The sequence below is a fragment of the Triturus cristatus genome, chromosome 8, assembly GCF_964204655.1.
Source record: "Triturus cristatus chromosome 8, aTriCri1.1, whole genome shotgun sequence".
Taxonomy (NCBI): Eukaryota; Metazoa; Chordata; class Amphibia; order Caudata; family Salamandridae; genus Triturus; species Triturus cristatus.
In genome coordinates, this window is record NC_140591.1 from 27,605,739 (window position 1) to 27,623,985 (window position 18,247).

Sequence of the window (18,247 nt, forward strand, 5' to 3'; positions counted from 1 at the left end):
TCCAAAGTTCATCTGGCCGCCATCTCTCGCTTCAGACCCTCGTCTTCTGGTCCTTCCCTCTGGTCGGCAAGGATAATTAAACAGTTTCTCAAGGGCCTTTTTAGAGTTTTCTCTCCAGTCAAGCCTCCGCCGTCTCTTTGGCATCTTAATTTGGTTCTCACCCAGCTCATGAAGCATCCCTTCGAACCTATTCATCGAGTGGACTTGAAATTTCTCTCCTGGAAGGTGGCTCTTCTGCTGGCCTTGACTTCAACTAGGAGAGTAGGTGAACTACAGGCTCTCACCATTCAGGAACCTTTTCTACAATTTAAAAAGGGGAGAGTGATAATCCGTACCAACCCAAAGTTCATACCGAAAGTGCCTTCAGACTTTCATTTGAATGAGCCCGTCATACTCAAAACGTTTTTCCCTCAGCCTACTACTCCGGCAGAGAAAGCACTGCACTCACTGGACAATCAGAGGTGCTTAAAATTCTTTCTTCAACGTACGAAGGACTTGAGGTAGTCACCTCAGCTCTTTGTGCATTTCAGTGCCCCTCATAAGAGTTTTCCCCTTTCCAAGCAGGGGACTGCTCGTTGGATTACCAGCGCTATCCAGTAGTGTCACCGAGCAGCGGGCAAGCCCCTTGAAGGTCGGGCCATGCTCATTCCACAAGGGCAATTTCTTCTTTGACAGCCCTCTTTGCCGGAGTGCCTATCCGGGAGAACTGCAGAGCAGCGACCTGGAGCAGTACTCGTACATTTACAAGACATTACTGCCTGGATTCGTCAACGCAGAGTGACACAGCAGTGGGCCAGGCAGTCCCGAGGAACCTCTTTCATTAAGTGGTGAGCTTTCCCTTTCAACCCTCCTTCCATCTTTCTAGTTATGCTCTTTGCACATTTTTTGAAGTTACTTTGATAGTTTCTTCCGTTTTCCTTATATTTATAAATATGTTTAGTGTCCATTGACTTTTGGTTCTAATTGTTAAGAATGGATATATATACTATATCAAGGTTCCCAAAAATATGCTCATAACTGCTGGCTACTCTGATTCAAGCATGGGAATCTATGGAAGTTCCAATACTGGAGTTAGAAAACAAGTTACTTACCTGTAACTTTGATTCTCCAGTATTGGAAACTTTCATAGATTCCCATGCGGCCCACCCTCCTCTCCTGGGAAAGCTCATCTTTCTGCATCTTCAGTTATATAATTTCACAACGGCTACGAAAATCTGAGGGTCTGAGGTTCTCTCAGGAGGGTTCTAGAGGGAGAGGCCAATCTGATTGGTTGTTCATTTTATTTGGTCTCTTTTACAAAAAGAGGTGGATATGTTACAAAACTAGAATGGGCCTAGGCCTAGTTTCTGTTTTTTTGTAATGGTTTTTATTGCTATTTTATGTATACCGGGGACTCCCATCTCAACGACGGGGAATGATTCAAGCATGGGAATCTATGAAAGTTTCCAATACTGGATAACCAAAGTTACAGGTAAGTAACTTGCTTTCTTCTTTGGTCATTTGGGAATATGATTTTTTCAGTTTGATAATGGGGTGGGCATAATCGGCGTGGAGAAACGGCTTTGCCTGCTCATATTTCCTGTGGGGCTATTCATGGTCATTTCATCACTCAATTCCGTCTAGGTGAAAGTGTGGAACACCAGCAGCGGCTTCTGCTTTGTTACGTTCACGGAACACACCAGCAGCGTTACAGCTGCTACATTTACCTCCAGCGGCTTTGTTATCGTCAGTGCCTCGCTGGATGGCACTGTTCGGGCCTTTGACTTGCACAGGTGAGTTCCCGCTGACCATTCTTTTGCATTATGAAGTCAGCCATGGGTAGCTGCAGCTCAGCAGTTAAGTCTGTATGGGGAGCCAAATGGGTAAAAAAAGAGCTTATATTTGAGCTCTTTGGAGGGGGGCTAAAGAAAAGAATATTGTTGAAGAAAGGCTTTTGGGGAACTCTAGTTGGGTTCTTCTGGTATTTTGGTTAGGGGAATGACTGCTAAGTGCATCCATCAGTGTGATCTGAGTATTTTGATGAAGATATCCCATAACCCTTCGCTGTTCCTTTTCTTCTTTGAGGTACCGTAATTTCCGTACCTTCACCTCCCCACGTCCATCGCAGTTTGCTTGCCTGGCTGTAGACTCTAGTGGTGAGATCGTATGTGCTGGATCGCAGGACTCCTTCGAGGTGTTTGTGTGGTCGATGCAGACAGGGAGACTCTTAGATGTAAGTAATAAAAGCCATGCATGTTCTTCACACATGATTATATGAAATGACACGGACCTGATTGATATGAACTTTTTGCCCTGCTCATTGGTTTCTGTTATCAAAACAAACCCCAGTTAAATATTTAAGTTCTAGTGGTTTGGTCAGGATATCATGTGTGTGTCGGTCTACTTGTCTGTTCGTCTGCTACCCACTGGCCGATCCTAAAAATAGAGAATGTGGATAATTTATACACCTTTTTCTAAATAAAACCCTTCTTTAGCTTTCTTTAGTTTTCTAAAGAAGTACTGTTCTGCAGGCTATTTTCTCCTCAGATCAGACAGCACAATGAAATATAATAATGTAATGAACATTTTGATGTCAGTGTTCTATTAGTGTATATTTTGTGTGCCAGTCAATCCATCTCCAAACAGTTTACATTATTGTTTAGCAAAAGACTTCCTTCTTAATCTTAAATACATAAATTAATTTTACGTTGTTTTCCACATAATCTGACATTCTACCCTTCGTCCATAACCTTTACTCCTACACCATTAAAAACAATCGCTTCCCTCTAGTGTCCCTACAGTGGCCCTATGTACAGTAGCCTTGCCTTACACAGCTTGGTTTTGGCTGCCAACTAATTAAAAACTGGGTAGCAAGATTTAAACAGCTGTAGAAGCACCAACACTGTTTCGGCCCTCCTTATATTCATCGACAGCCTTCATCAAGACAAGTAATCGTTGCAAGTTTAAGAATCAAGACTGCATTATATTGTTTCTGGGGTGACAACATTTCCATTGCTATGGCACGTGTCCCTCGGCAGAAAAGCAGAGGAGGACCTCCGTCCACATGGGAAGACCTAATTAGAGTCTCTTTATTTTACTCTTGATGTACAACTAACACATCCCATTTCTTCAGAATTCAATTTGTTTTTCTGTAATCCAGAATCACAAACTTTGGAAAATAATGAGACCCTCTTGAGTAATTGGGTAGCTGGTCCCTTTGCCTTACTTACTCACATTTAAGTTAAATGTTGAGGGTTCATGTGTATCTCAGAATTGATATGGAGCTATGTATTTATTTATTGCACAATTGTATATAAAGCAACTCAACATTGTGTTAATGTTGCTTACAAATAAAACACCGTGAAGAATGGAAAGTGAAAGTGATTACGTTTTAAATGCTATCATAAACCAGATGTTAATAAGGAAACACAAAAATTACTCCTTAAACCTAATTGAAAGACACCTGGAAGTAAGAGGAAAAGCAGTGAGAGGTTAAAGGAGAGGGATTTGAACTAGAATAGATTGAAAGTTAAGTTATATGATCAAGATACACCTGGGAAGAGGTTTATTTATTTATTGAGTTTTATAAAGCGTTGGCCAGACCTGGAGGTAGCAGAGCGCTTTACGTGAGGAAGAAAGACTGTTTCAGAACATGGTTACAAAGTTACATCAGTTACTGGAGCGTAGTTACAGGAATTACACGAGTACAAAAGCATAGCATAAACATGAGGGGAAAAAATAGGCAAGGGGAGAGAGGGAAGGAATAGGGGAGGTAGACGGAGAATAATGGAGGGAGGGGGAGGGTGTAGGAGGCGCAGCAGGGAGACGAGGTAAAACAGTGTCTGACGTACCGGCTGGGTGGGTGACGGCCGGGGGGTGAACCAGAGCCAAGCTCCTCTATAGCTGCATGGGACGGCTCCACCAGTCATCGGCCAAAGGTTGCTCGGGCACCACAGTACATACAGAAAGGTTATAGTTTCGCCGGGGGGGCGGGGCATAGTCCAAAAGTACCATCGAGCGCACCGGTCATGGTGTACGGTGCTGTGCTCCCAGCGGTAATGGGATAAAAACCCAGGCCTCATCTGTGTGAGATTCCTTGTCGCTGTGGACTCTCTCAGAGGGGTCTCTAAGACTCCAGGGCATAAATGCTGGATCCGTCCCCAACAAGGGGAGAAGGAGTGCTTTGGAAAAGGGGCCACTCATGGTGGCCATTTTTAGAAAATTGTAGTCCGGGCAAAATTCACCTATGTCGATAAAACCTCAATTTCAAAGCGCTCCTGTTCTCATGCGCGCAGTTATGCCAGCATAGCGTTATCTGTTTCGTTTCCTTGATCAATGAGGCCCTCCCTCAGCCATATGTGGGTTACTTGTGGCCTACCCAGTGGGTCTCAGCCCTGATGCGGAGGCCGCCTCCTCTTCGCTGATTTACACTTACGCCTAAATGTCCTCAGGAATCAGGGCCTCAACGCACCATGGGTTATGGGCTCTATTTGTGATGTTTACTCTCCTCAGTCCTTGTGAATTCCGCTCAGTCAGGCAGGATAAGAGCCCCTTGGGCCGGCCGCTGTACCCCCAGCTCGCAGCCCAGTCTCTTCACTCACTGTTTCAGGTGCTCACAGGCTGCAGCGGCGAATCGTCTAGGTGCTCGCGGTAGCCACTCCGTCTCTTGCAGCGTTTCTCTCCGCTCTTGTGCTGCGTTTCTTTTTGGGCCTTCGCAGCGGTGATTTCGATTCTCCATCCAGCCTCCCCTCCGACTCTGCCGCAGCTATAATCGCGTTCTCACTCGTATCGCGGCTGCCAATTTTGAGAGGAGCGAGGAGAGCGTTGGGGAAGAGGACAAAGAACAAAAAATAGGAAAGGATAAAAAAGAGGACAACGGTGAAAAGTATATATAGGAGAAGATGGGTCAGGTTGCATAGAGTAATGAAGGAGGGTACGAATAACAAGAGGAAGGGGAAGGGAGGTATTTGGGGAGACTGGACAATCAGATTGGTTAGGCAATAAAAAAATGGTTCATCAGGTGTGATGCAAAAAGAAAGATGGTAAAGGAGGGGGGCTGGGCAGGGACTGCAGAGAAAGAAATAGGAAGAAAGTTTACCAATTTAGGTAGAGGTATGCTTTTATGTTTTTTTTCAAAACTGAAGATAGTCCTCGTGTGAATACAGGTGTTCAGTTAAAAGTATCCCAAAAAGATTGGGTAAATCTTGAGAAAGATTGGGTAGTGGCAAGGTGTATTCTGAATTTCTGAGATCTTTGTGCTCCTGTGGATTTTCTGTTCTCCAAACATTTTTGAAGAAGGATGATAGGTAGAGCCGGAATTTGCTGCTAGAAGGCTTTAAATGCTGGCGAGTTTGAATTTAATTCTGTCTTCAGCAAAGAGCCATTGTAATTCACTATAGATTGGTGTCATGTGGTTGAATTTCTTTGTGCCCAACACTAGCCTGACGGTGTAATTCATCAAGGCTTCAAGGGGCGCAGTGTGGAATGGTCATAATGGATTACCCACAGTGCATTTATGAAATGACGGAAGATTCGATGACCAGGCAAAAGTCATTGGGTTGGAGAAGAAGCTGTAGGTTTTTTCAGGGCATAGAGTGGCTCTTGCGGATTTTATAGTGCCTCAGCGTGCGAGGACATGGGGAGGTATGGGTAAAACCAAAATGCCAGGGGTTCTTGCCTCACAGATAAGGGAAGGAATGACGTCAAGAAATTGGAGTACAGAAAGGCATGGTCGTAGCTGTAGAAACACATGCTTTGCATTGCCATCTAGGGTTGAGGGCCGATGTTAACAAGTTATTTTCCTTCAAAGATGTTTAATGTCACAGGATATCTCGTGACTTCTCCCTTAGCCCACAGTGCACTTGGACAAAACTCCACTCAGATAATTTTTTTCCCCAATCTGATTTGGATGTTCCAGAGCTAGGTCTGAGATCAGTGACATCTTCTTCGGGACCTTTGGGGCCAAGTAGCTGAGGATTCAACCCCAGTAACTCTTTGCTAGATCAGCGACTGCATAGGACTCTACCTCAGACTGCATTGATGCGACTTAATTGATAAGGTCATATTGGGAAAGATTGTTGGAGGAAGTTGTTATGGAGAAGATGCTCTGCTAATTCTGCCCTGAATGCAATTACAAATTTCCCTGGTCCGACCAGTATGCGGTCTGTAACCGGTGCTCGTCTCCAGAGTATAAGGAGTCGATCTGTTCGGTGTGCAAAACCTTTTAGTACAAAAGACCATTTATTAATGTAGGAAAGTGAATTATTGTTTGGGGTGAACAAGTGTCTTCCTCAAAGGATAAGGCGACCACCTGCTAGATATCACACAAATTAAATAAAATAAAGTTGTGCTTAATCCCCAGGTGTGATATAAAACAGCCAGGCTTGGATCAAAGGCAGTATGTGAAGTATTTAAGCAGTTCATATGCAATAGAAATGGGTGTATTTCTGCACGATATACTATGGCTTTATAGGAAAGCTAAATGTGCCACCCCAGTTATAAGCCAATTGCAACATGTTTTAAGGGTCACAGCACATACACTGGGCACAGGATAGCACTGGATAGCAGTGTTCCAGTATTAGAGTTCAATATTGCCAGCAGGTGGCGCTGACTAGTGACCCATACGATGGGGGACTTGGCTTCCCAGACCATTGTCTGTACTTCCCGGCTGCACAGCTGCTGATTGTCAATGACCGGGTGGTCGTCCTACTGCCTGAACAGTCTCTGAAGGTAGATAGGAGACAGAGGGCGTCCCACAGGTACTTAATACTTCTCTATGATGATCACAGGCAATGTCGTCACCCCTCCCCTACAGACCTATTGGTGGAAATACGGAAACTAGCCTCAAAGGAAATGGGTTGGCAGGGATGACGAACGCTGGAGACCGCACTATGGAAGAGGCTGTTAGAGGCTTTGCAAGGGTTGTAATGCAGGCAACAGTAAGACGAGATCGCATATCGCAATTTGAAGGTGGGAGCTGCTCCCCTTTCTTGTTTTGCAGACTCCATATGAACAGCCAGCAACTCGGCACTTCCAGTATATACAAGTTCAACACGCACTCTGGGGATGCCGGAATATGTTACACAAGATATAGGATGAGATGCCGCTGGAGTACCGACTGCTTCCTGCCCCTCTACAGAGCCATGCTCTCTCTCTGACATACAAGACACTAGCGGCTAATTGCTAACCATCCCTGCATGCGCTTTGTGGCCGATAGGAGGTTGACCTGGGGGTTCTGACGGATGAGGATGGGGGAAGGACGGGGGAAGCTTGCCATCATCCTTGTGAGGTGGCTGTTAAATCTGGATTCCAGCTCGTGCAGATGAAAATCCTTCATCATACTTATCTCACCAGAAACAGTCTGCTCCCAATGGGTAGGGCCAAGAGTGACCGGTGTCTGCAAGGCTGCAGCTGTCACAGAACCCTTATACATACCCTCTGAGATTGTCCGCCTGTCTAGTTATTTTAGAAACCGGTGGGATGATATTTCTCCACAATTGCAGAGCTGCCAGTGGGTCTGACTCGAAAGCTGGACACCTCGGGGGATGGGGTGAACCAAACTCTACCTAAATATACACAATTGTTCAGCAACGTGGTCCTCATCGCAGCTCGAAGGTGCATTGCATGTAAATGGGGGAGCAGGGAAATACCCAAAATATCACCGTGGCAGGCGGGAATGCATTGGTGTGTGTAGGCGGAAAGCATGATCTATAAAGGCAGGGGTTGCCCAGGGAAGCTCTGAAAAGATATGGGGCTCCTGGAAGTAGCACAGGAACCTCAATCGGTCTGTCGGGTTGTCAAGTTGTCGGCTCAATTTATTTTATTTATTAAACATTGAATTCAGAATTGTGTGCTCTAACAGTGTTGAAGTGCATTGCAATGTTTCTTTGTTTATGGCATAATGAAAAGATAAAAAATACCAACAGTGAAGCCCCAAAAAAAATTAAAAAACTGTGAGTGATCGCCCAAATAATGTTCTGATGCTTTGGAGGCGGAGCTCAAACTGGGACAAAAGCCACTCATAGAACCTCTATTCCAGCATGCTCTGCCAATGATCAGCCCTCTGGGGATCAACTTAAAAAACCCTCACATCAAGGCTAGCCGCACCTCCTGAGAGTGTTGTACAAAGAGTCCCTGATTCGAGCCACAAGAGGCACCAACCTTCAGTTTCAGCTCAAGGCTCCAAGACCTCTCGACACTCCCCCACCAGCTCCAGGAAAGCTTCCAAGCAAGAGCCCCAAGCCTCAGCATCCATCCAGCCATCCATCCATCCATCCATCCATGCCAGCCCAACCCAGACCTTCCTCAGAGCCGCCCTTAGAACCGAAACCGGTTTCGAGGCAGGATTCAAGACCCACTCCACAATGGACGCTAAAACAGTCCACAGCGCTGAAATCTGACTTGAGGCTCTTTTCACCTTTGAGCTGCTTGAGGTACCCAAAGTCCGATAGTGGATGATTTTCTTCATCCTATCTACAGGGACAATCTTAGCTCAGCCACCCACGCAGGGTCAGCCCCACACACTTTAGCTACCCAAGAAGAGGAGCTTCACCTTCGGGGAACGGATACTGGAAGGCCTTCAATCCTCTCTCATTCCTAGGAATGTTAGGAACAAAGCCACTAGTCTGCCACTGCAAACTCCTGCCCCTAGGCCTCACTCAGCACCTGCTCTGCCCCGTACACTGCAACCCCTTATACCCCACCCCTCTCTGTTACCTCATTTCTTTTCCCACTCTGACCATACTGGCACAAGGAAGCTCTCGCAAGCCCTATGAGCAGTACCATCACCTTGTCGCACTCGGGGATGGGGATGATTGTTGAGAGGGCAATCACATTGATCGCACTGATGCCCCTACCTTGAGCCCTAGCCTGTCAAGTCCTCCCCTCCACCACCTACATGATACCACTGCCCACCATCCAGACTGGAGGTTAACCAGGTTGAAGATGACTATTTTCTGGTCGAGACTCTTCAAAACCGAAAGCTATGTCCAGTACCCGCCCACTCTGAAAATTAGGAATAAGTGCGGCACAGAAATGTGGCCGATTTGTAACCTGAAGCAGCACCTCAAAATGATCTTGTCACAGAGGGACCTGTCCCTGGGCTTTATTGATGCTGCTGCCCTAGGATTAGAAAAGAGAACCCCGCTCCCAATCTTCAGCTAAGCACAATGCATTATGGGGGCATCTAGTCCCAGGGGGATTTATTGATTGTCTGCAGTTCCAGACTCTTCGGTAAGTTGGCATGGCTTAAATCATTCAAAAAATGATCTTCATTTTACTCGGGGGTCTAATTCCCTTATTTCCCCGCTTTCCTCATTACACAATTTCATGCTGATTTTTGCGCTCTGAGTTTTGCTACCAGCGTGCCCATCCAAGTATCCTTGTCGACAGGGCATTCGTAGAAAGGCAGATCGTATTCCTTATGATCACTTGTGTGTCCAACAACCCCTACCGACAGTTTCTGCAGCACCAAGGATTGCACCTGATCTCGGTGTTCTTCATTCGTTGGACAATCCCAAACGCTTGAATGATTAAGGCATTACCCTCGTTCTCCGGCTAGTCCATCTTGGATTCTGAATCCAATTCTGTAATTATTTCAAATCTAGGCTTTTTCTCACAGTGCTTTTTCTGCAGATGTTGTGATATTGCCAAGAGATCCCATCTTTGTATTGTGGTGTCCTTCCGCCCCATGAAGTCCTCCAGTGTCTCCTCCATTGTGGACACTTTATCCTCCATCTGCCATGATGTTTTTTCAAGTCTCTCATTGTTGTCGTTATTAAAAGCTCCTGCTAAACCGGCCTACGCTGGTGTAGATTAGTCAAAGGGGCAGAGTGAATTTATAGGAACCCCTTTTCTTTCAAAAAGAAAAATGGTTGAATGAAAGTTCATCTGATTGGCAGCCACATAGTACTAGGGTTTATGTGGTGCCTTGTGCTGGGCCGGGGCGTTTACGAGCAGCAATTTTGAAGAATTGAAAACGTTCTTGTCCAATTCCTTTGTGACTGATCTATATATCAGTTAAGATGTTCAAGGTGGAAGAAATAAACAAAATAATGCCCTTTCTGATTGGTTAATATATTTACTGTGCACAGCAAGTGGGTTGCACTAACCAGCCGGAGCATGGGCACTTGTTGCTGATGCGGTTCTTAAAAATGTCACCATCTCGGATTTCATTTATGCTAAGATATTATTTCTTAGGCTTTTGTTGAACACACTTAAATGCTATTTTTTAGGTTTCCTCTTTTATTTGACTGCAAACCGGTAAAAGTGAAAGGCATGCACTTCCTAGTTTCCTATGCATGCAAGGATTGTCGACTAAACCGTGTTCACATTTCATATGCTTGACATTCAAGAACCTCTAAGGAACAATTTTGTGAGCAGACCATCTTTAGTTTAGTTTAGAGACTCCTCTTTTTGTGTTCACTCCTGCATTCTCTGTCACCAGAAACCTACAGCAAACCACGTTCTGCAAGACAGACCGCTCACTCTAAATATATGATTATGGATTATAAAACAGCCCTATTCGTGAAACGTCCTTGGTTCTCCTTTCCTTACCCTTCCATTATCATTTAATTAAATGTCTTCCACTTGTTATGTTTGGACCAGTGAGATTGTGCCTCTGTTAAGTGTTTGTCTATCAGTAAAGACCACGATGGAAATATAAATGTTTTCTACTATTTGTAATCCTAGCTCTGAGTAATAGATATTTTCATTAAGTCCTAAACTACCCACCATTCTCCTTGGCAGCTCCGCCCATCTGTATGTTCACATGTAACCCTGTTAAAATGGATGGCTCTTCAACGCCAGCGCATTGCTTTATAAGGGACTGAGCTGCACACTTCCTAAGAGGTGCGTTGTCTCAGCTCACGAAAGACGCTGCCTAGTGGGTTCCGATTGGTTGTTTTTATTTACATTTTCATTTAAGATGAAATTGCCAAGGCCTGGAAAAGTCAAGTTTTTCCAGTGTGGGCTAATTTCAAATTCGGTGATTTTTATAGTAAAAATGATGTAATTACTGTCGCACTCATACATAAAATATCTTTTTTAGTAGAAGAGAAGTTTTTTTTTTTTTTTAGTGCTCTGAAATGGTGTTTGTAGGAGGAGATATTCTGATAGTTCAATGAAGATTCCCATGGCGGAGAACCAAGATTTACATGTAAGCCACGTATTCTCCCTGGCCTGACTGCACGCGTCTGCTCTTTCTTTAACCTTCTGCAAGCTCCCCTTCAGTCTCACTCTTGTACTCGCAGGTGTTGGTTGGACATGAAGCTCCCATCAGCAGCATCAGCTTCAGTCCTGTACAGACCATGCTGGCCACAGCTTCTTGGGATAAGACCGTCCGACTCTGGGATATGTCGGACAGCTGGAAGACCAAAGAGACGCTTTCGCTGAACTCTGACGGTAAGGATATACACACGGCCATCACTTTGCTTCCTCTTCCTGAATGTTTCTACCTCTTGTGGGGAGACCTTGTTCACTAAATACAAAGTAAATAAACAGATGTTGCTAATCTTGGGATCAGTACAGCCAAGTGCAGAGCCCCTTGAAAAGCAGCACAAGGTGAGGGCACGAGAATCCCCAAACAGCTCGATCTTTGGGTTACCAGATGACGTCTTAGTATCTAAAGGAAGGTGATGCCTTCAGGCGAGCAGAGAGAGTCCTGGGGCGCAGAAAGACCTCTACGAGCAACAGAAAACATTATATGCCACTGTACACATCACCAGTAAACTAGTAAGGCCTCATCTGGAATGTGTCCAACTATAGTGTTTTGTGTACACTTTAAAAGGCTTTCCGGAGACCTCCCCTATAGCTTCGTGCACAGGGCTGGAGACCTCAGATCATATCCATTTCTGGGCAGTTTTCCCAGATTATTGTGTAAATTTCTAGAGACCTCATATGAAGCATTGTTATTAACATTGTTATGATGTTTGTTTCGGTCTGCGGCTTGTTTTGGGTCTCTGGAGCTTTTCTCGGGTGAATCGCGCCCATATCTGGAGGCCATATGAGCTCTAAAGGTCTCATCTGGAGTATTGCACACAGTTCTGGCGCCATCTTGTGATTTTGTGCTCTTGTGGAACCTCTCCTAGAGCAGTATATCTAGCTCTTTATTCCTCTCCTCCTGTATTGTTGTCATTTCTGGAGGCCTTTTCTTAAACACCGTGCCCTGTTATTTAACGCTACTTATGAGCAATTTGTGTACCGTTCAGGAGACCTGGTCTGGGATAATGTGCTTTTTTTTAAACCTCACCTGGAGAATTGTTCCCAGTTCTGAATGTATTTTATGCAGCATTTCTAATATTGCAGCCAGTCTTGGTCTGATATATCTGTGATCCTCGTTCGGGTATCCTACCCAGGTATAGTGAAATCTGGTGGTTCTGTGTGATGCTGTGGAGGCCTCCTCTGGAATAGTTTCTTACTGTTAATGCCTCGTCTGGAGTATTGCTCTCAGTTCTGGAGGCCTCATCTCGAGTACTGTCCCAGTTCTGGAGGCGGACTCTGTATGTTTAGTGTGCTATGCTGGAGGCCTTCCTGAAAATTTGCTTTACAGACAACCGCTTTCCAAAGTGCCCGAAATGAGCGTGGCTCACCCCCACTTCCTTGTACCCTTACCATATTCGTTCTGTCGTGGAGGCCCAGTACTTTGAAAAATCATTGAGATGGAAGGCACATCCCAATTGGTTCAGCGTTTGTAGACCGATACTCTGCCAGGAGAAACCTATTGCATCCTGCACATCTGCAGATAGGATATATATACAATTACTCAATAATTGCACATGGAATGCCTGCACACTCAATTCCTTACATTTACAAGCAACAAATGTTATATAAAAGCCAGTACATTGTTATGCTGTGTTGCAACATACGGATGTGGTGTATTTGGGCCTCTGCCTTTTTTGTATAGTTTCTTTTCTGCTCCACCATGCAAGTGTATTTTGCTTTTTAAAGTGGTGCCTGTATTTGAAATTGTTCTCATTGTGTGGAGAGGGTGACCAAGGAAGATGGACAACCTGCGTTGTTTCTGTTGGTTGAACTACCGTAACATGGAAATTTCGAAAATTGTCGAGCCCTAAAATGTAAAACTTGGGAGATAAGCAAAGAACGGTGTATGCAACCCACTCTTGGCCTCCTTTCTCCTGCACCACCAAATGCAGGCAGGGTCCCATCAAGACCCGCCAGACCTTCACATGAAGCTCATCAACCATAAGAAGGGAAGGCTGCATCTGTCCCCTTCCATGAATCCGATGAATGCCACAATCGCACCCTCCTAGGTATTTGGGACCCCCTCAGACATCTGCATTCCGGCAAAGGGAAAGCAGAAACTCACAGAGGGTTGCCTGCTGAATGTTCTGCACACCAAGGATTTCTTGAATCCCAGCGTCCTTTTTTCGTCAAAACACAAAGAGTTAAAACGTTAAAGACACTCTCAGCACAATAGAGGGATGGCTCTTGCATCCTGCTTAGATGGGGTGGAGATGGTAACAAGAACTGGTATGCATGCTGGTAATGAGCTGGTAAGAGGTATAGTCAATGCATTCGCAGTCTTGGTGAGTCTGAACTGCTTCTAAAAAATTATTTATCCAGAGTGCAGACCATTCCCAAGCAATTAGGAAGGCAGGAGTGCAGCATGATATTTTTAGAAGTGTTTTCCTGAAAATAGTAATTTAAAAAATGTGTAGTGAAGCCAATTGTCCTGATAAAGTTGTTTATCTAAACATTACCCTAGGTCTTGGTTTTTGGAGTAATTAATGCTCTTGATTCTGTCCGCAGCGCTCACAGTTACATATCGCCCAGATGGCAAGGAGCTGGCGGTCGCCACACTGGACGGGCAGATCACTTTCTGGGACCCCCAAAATGCCGTGCAGACGGGCTCGATCGAAGGAAGACATGACCTCCAGATGGGGCGGAAAGAGACTGACAAAATCACAGCCAAGCAGTCTGCTAAGGGCAAGTACGTATTGAACCCCGGTGGGACCGCCAGCAAGGCACTAGTGAGGGCAGCATGATGGACAGGTCATTGAGGCATTAGAGAGTTTGGAGAGATGCATTGGTCATCAAATCATTGAATAGGACTCTCTTCATTATTGAGGACAGTTCATCGAGGCATTGAGAGAGTTTTCTGCTGTCGAATGAAACCTCCTTCATATGGCTGCATTCCCATTGTGCAGGGGGTATAGGCGCCCTTCAATCTAGGGTCAGAAGTACAGCACGTTTTACTTTTCACCCAGAGCAACTGATACATTCCTGCAGTGCTGAACTACCCTTTCCATTTTTCATTTTCTGCTCTCAGATCCTTCAGCACTCTGTGCTACTCGGCTGACGGGCAGTCTCTGCTGGCCGGAGGAGCCTCCAAGTTTGTTTGCATTTACCACATACAGGAGCAGATCCTCATGAAGAAGTTTGAGATCTCTTGTAATCGCTCTCTGGATGCTATGGAGGTAAGAGAGGCGTTGTGGTGGATGGTTTTAGAATGCTAGATGTGGGTCCCGTACCTAGAAGGAATTGGTTGCTGTGCGTGTCTTAAAGGCCCCAAAATAATTAGGCATGTTGAAAACTGATCCTGAGAGACACCCTACACCTGTCTCTCACTCCTTGTTCGGGGCCAGCTTCTTAATACCAGTTTTATTCTGTAACCGCTAACCACAGGGAGAGGGCTTTTAACCCTGTACATTGTCATCAATAAAAGCTGATAGAGTTGGTGTTGCACCTTTTCTTAGGAAAGCCGAGGCAGATCAGATATGGTCAAAAGTTTTCCCTTTCTTGCTTCCAAAACATGGAATCCTTCCTCCCACTGCTGCCATGCTGCAGCTGCCAGTTCAACAGATGTACAGTGAGTAAATGTCCTTTATAGTGAGGCTTTTTACTGCCGCTGCTTTTGTTTCTCTGTATTTGGTACTGAACCAAGAAAAAGAAAACTCTACTGTTCAGAGGACACTGCTGGCGCTGGCGCTTCCCTGCGCTGGGTTTCAGGGCAGTTTTCATGATTTACTTTGACACTGATCATGTGCGTTGTGAAATTCTCTTAATCGAAGGCTTCAGACCTTTATGGCTTTTAGATGTGGTGAAGTATGTTTTGTCGAGTTCGGTATTTCCTTCTACCGGTCTTCATCATCTGATGGTTGTGGCCCAACATGTGTGAAGTAAATTAAGGTGAACATCTCTCCGCGCTCAGAAGATTGATCACTCAAAAATATCAAGGAATAATCACGGTGGGACGAGGTGTTTCAAATCAGACAAATCTGTATCCCTCTAGAGATTTGCCCTTCTATTGTACATTTTCCACAAACGAATCCCTATTTTGTAGTTGGCAAATGTGAGACAAACTGGCCGATCCGCCATGCCTCCGTGGCTTGATGAAACTGGCGGCATTGCTCATTTTCGCCAAACGTACTAAGCCGCTCCGCTGCCAGAATGCTCTTGATTTGACTGCTTGACCACAGCTGTTTCTTTATTCACCATACTATGAATGAGACGCTTTCTCTCCCCTGGGCAGGCCTTTCTTTCACCGATCATTTTTCAGATATGTTTGGCAGGGCACAGGAATGCCATGAGTGTCAACCCGGTTTATTCTGCGGACACCGTTTTGCAAGTTCTTTTTAGTAAGGCTTCGTAGGGAAGCGCCAGGTGCTGCACTGCATCGACGGCACACACTCATTTACTTTTAGTCCTAGAAATAGAAGGAAGATGTCCACGAAGAGAATTCTCGAGAAACAGCTGTCCTATAATCCAGAAAGCAATGCCGCGCCACACATCCGTGCACTTTGCATCTGCCTTGTCTTCTTTCCAGTGGGCACATTGGTTACTGCTTACAGTTGGAAGCCTTCCTTTTTTGTAGGGAACCTTATGCTTGTTATATTATGCATTGATTTTGTTTTATCAACTTGATATGTTAAGTTGACCTGTTTTAATTGTAGAAACTTCCAGTCAGTGTTGTTGTTGTTCCATAAACCGTGTGAGGGAGGAAGTGTGAGTCTCTTATAAACCTGTAGAGTTCTCCTATTCTTTAAAAGGGCGTTATTTTTTAAATGCTCATCTGATTCCTGACCTCTCTCTTTCAGGAGTACTTGGATCGTCGGAAGATGACAGAGTTTGGCAGCCTGGCGTTGATCGATGAGGGGGCTGGAGATGAGGATGGGGCCAGCCTCGCCTTGCCAGGGGTAAAAAGAGGTACATCGCTGCCCCTCGTGACTTGTTAAATTCTCTGCACCAGCCTCACCTGGCAGGTGTCCTCCTCTCTACCTGCTATGAACTCTCTTCTTCTACAACTAGATCTGTCATGCTTGCTTTATTATGCCATCTTTTCCTGGTGTGTCTCTCCTGCTTCCCCTTGCCAGGCCTCTGTACTGCTTCTTTCATTGTACTACCAGCCTTACCTGGCATGTCCTTTTTGCTTTCTTTGCTTACCTGTACCAGCTTAACTGACATGTCTCTTCTGCTAACCCCCTGCAAAAAGCTGTATCTTCCGTGCACCTGCGGTACCTGGCTTGTCTCACCTGTCAAACCATAATGCTGCTTTGTTTCCCAGACTATCTTTCCTGCCGGCATACCCGAAGCAGCCATCACGGTGCATGACTTTCCTGCTTATCTTTGTGTACAACCTCAGCATTGTCCATTTCACAAGCTATATCTACTCTGTCTGCATTTTGCGCTGATTTCACCTGGTGTGCCCCTAGGTTGTGTACCTTCATGTGAAATAAATGTGCCCTACCTATTTCTATGCTTTGTGGTACCGATATCTGTGTACTTCCTCCTCTACCATCTGCTTCATCCGCCAGACGTTGCTCCTTCATTTGTTTCTCACAATGCCCCGCTAGTCGCTCAAGTTCGTGTTCAATGCTCAGTCTTATGTCGGCTGCTTCTTCCTCATCATGTTGGGTTGGTTCGTTGATCTTGTTGATAGCACTTTCATCACTACTCTACACTAAAGATCTACATGCCCAAGCCAAGTGCATCCAGTATCCCCACTGATGTGGCTTTTGACTTCTCGGCCGAAGGTGTGCTCTTTTGTGACTCGCCTGTCTGCAGCGGACTGGCTGAAGTATTAACTGTTTGAAGCTGTCCTCTTCTGCTGTACATCACTTACCCAGACCATATTAGAGCTGCAACATGCTCTGCTTTACTTGGGTTGTAGCATTTTATTGGGTCACAGTACGCATATCCTGAAGAAACGTAATATAATGTTGTTTTCAGTTTGGCTTCTATAGAGGTATCTGAATCTAGTTCTCCTGTTTCCATCGGTATTAAATTAAGGATTCCAGTGCCATTTGTTCCAGCACACACTGTGCAAAATCTGTCATCAAGTTTCCTGGTCCCTGCCTGTCTCATTCGTCTCGTAAGGGATCTAAGAAAGGGCTCCCTCATTGGTTCATCCACTGCTGTTCCGCCCTTGTGCCATGCTGCTACAGAAGCCTGCCCCAGAGAAGCCTCTTGTAAAAGAGAGGGAAGAGTCAATCGGTCCTCAGAGAAGCCTCTTGTAGAAGAGAGGTAGAAACCATCAAACCTCAGAGAAGCCTCTTGTGAAAGAGAAGGAGAAACCATCAAACCTCAGAGAAGCCTCTTGTAGAAGAGAGAGAGAAACCATCAAACCTCAGAGAAGCCTCTTGTAGAAGAGAGAGAGAAACCATCAAACCTCAGAGAAGTCTCTTGTAGAAGAGAGGGAGAAACCATCGGACCTCAGAGAAGCCTCTTGTAGAAGAGAGGGAGAAACCATCGGACCTCAGAGAAGCCTCTTGTAGAAGAGAGGGAGAAACCATCAAACCTCAGAGAAGTCTCTTGTAGAAGAGAGAGAGAAACCATCAAACCTCAGAGAAGTCTCTTGTAGAAGAGAGGGAGAAACCATCGGACCTCAGAGAAGCCTCTTGTAGAAGAGAGGGAGAAACCATCGGACCTCAGAGAAGCCTCTTGTAGAAGAGAGGGAGAAACCATCAAACCTCAGAGAAGTCTCTTGTAGAAGAGAGGGAGAAACCATTAGACCTCAGAGAAGCCTCTTGTAGAAGAGAGGGAGAAACCATCAAACCTCAGAGAAGTCTCTTGTAGAAGAGAGGGAGAAACCATCGGACCTCAGAGAAGCCTCTTGTAGAAGAGAGGGAGAAACCATCAAACCTCAGAGAAGTCTCTTGTAGAAGAGAGAGAGAAACCATCAAACCTCAGAGAAGCCTCTTGTAGAGGAGAGGGAGAAACCATCTGACTTCAGAAAAACCTCATGTAGAAGAGAGGGAGGAACAAACCGAACTCAGAGAAGCCTCTTGTAGAAGAGAGGGAGAACCCATCA

General features: G+C 45.3%; 1 protein-coding gene across 2 annotated transcripts in view; it reads left to right on the plus strand.

Moving 5' to 3' along the window:
- PWP2 (PWP2 small subunit processome component) overlaps positions 1 to 18,247 on the plus strand; it is a 129,886-nt gene that overhangs the window by 74,288 nt on the left and 37,351 nt on the right. For both annotated transcript variants that reach the window (XM_085620791.1, XM_085620790.1), the window contains exons 11-16: positions 1,624 to 1,772; positions 2,065 to 2,212; positions 11,229 to 11,379; positions 13,747 to 13,927; positions 14,267 to 14,414; positions 16,035 to 16,143. In XM_085620791.1, the coding sequence (XP_085476917.1) occupies positions 1,624 to 1,772; positions 2,065 to 2,212; positions 11,229 to 11,379; positions 13,747 to 13,927; positions 14,267 to 14,414; positions 16,035 to 16,143 (886 nt within the window). The remainder of the gene's footprint in view (positions 1 to 1,623; positions 1,773 to 2,064; positions 2,213 to 11,228; positions 11,380 to 13,746; positions 13,928 to 14,266; positions 14,415 to 16,034; positions 16,144 to 18,247) is intronic.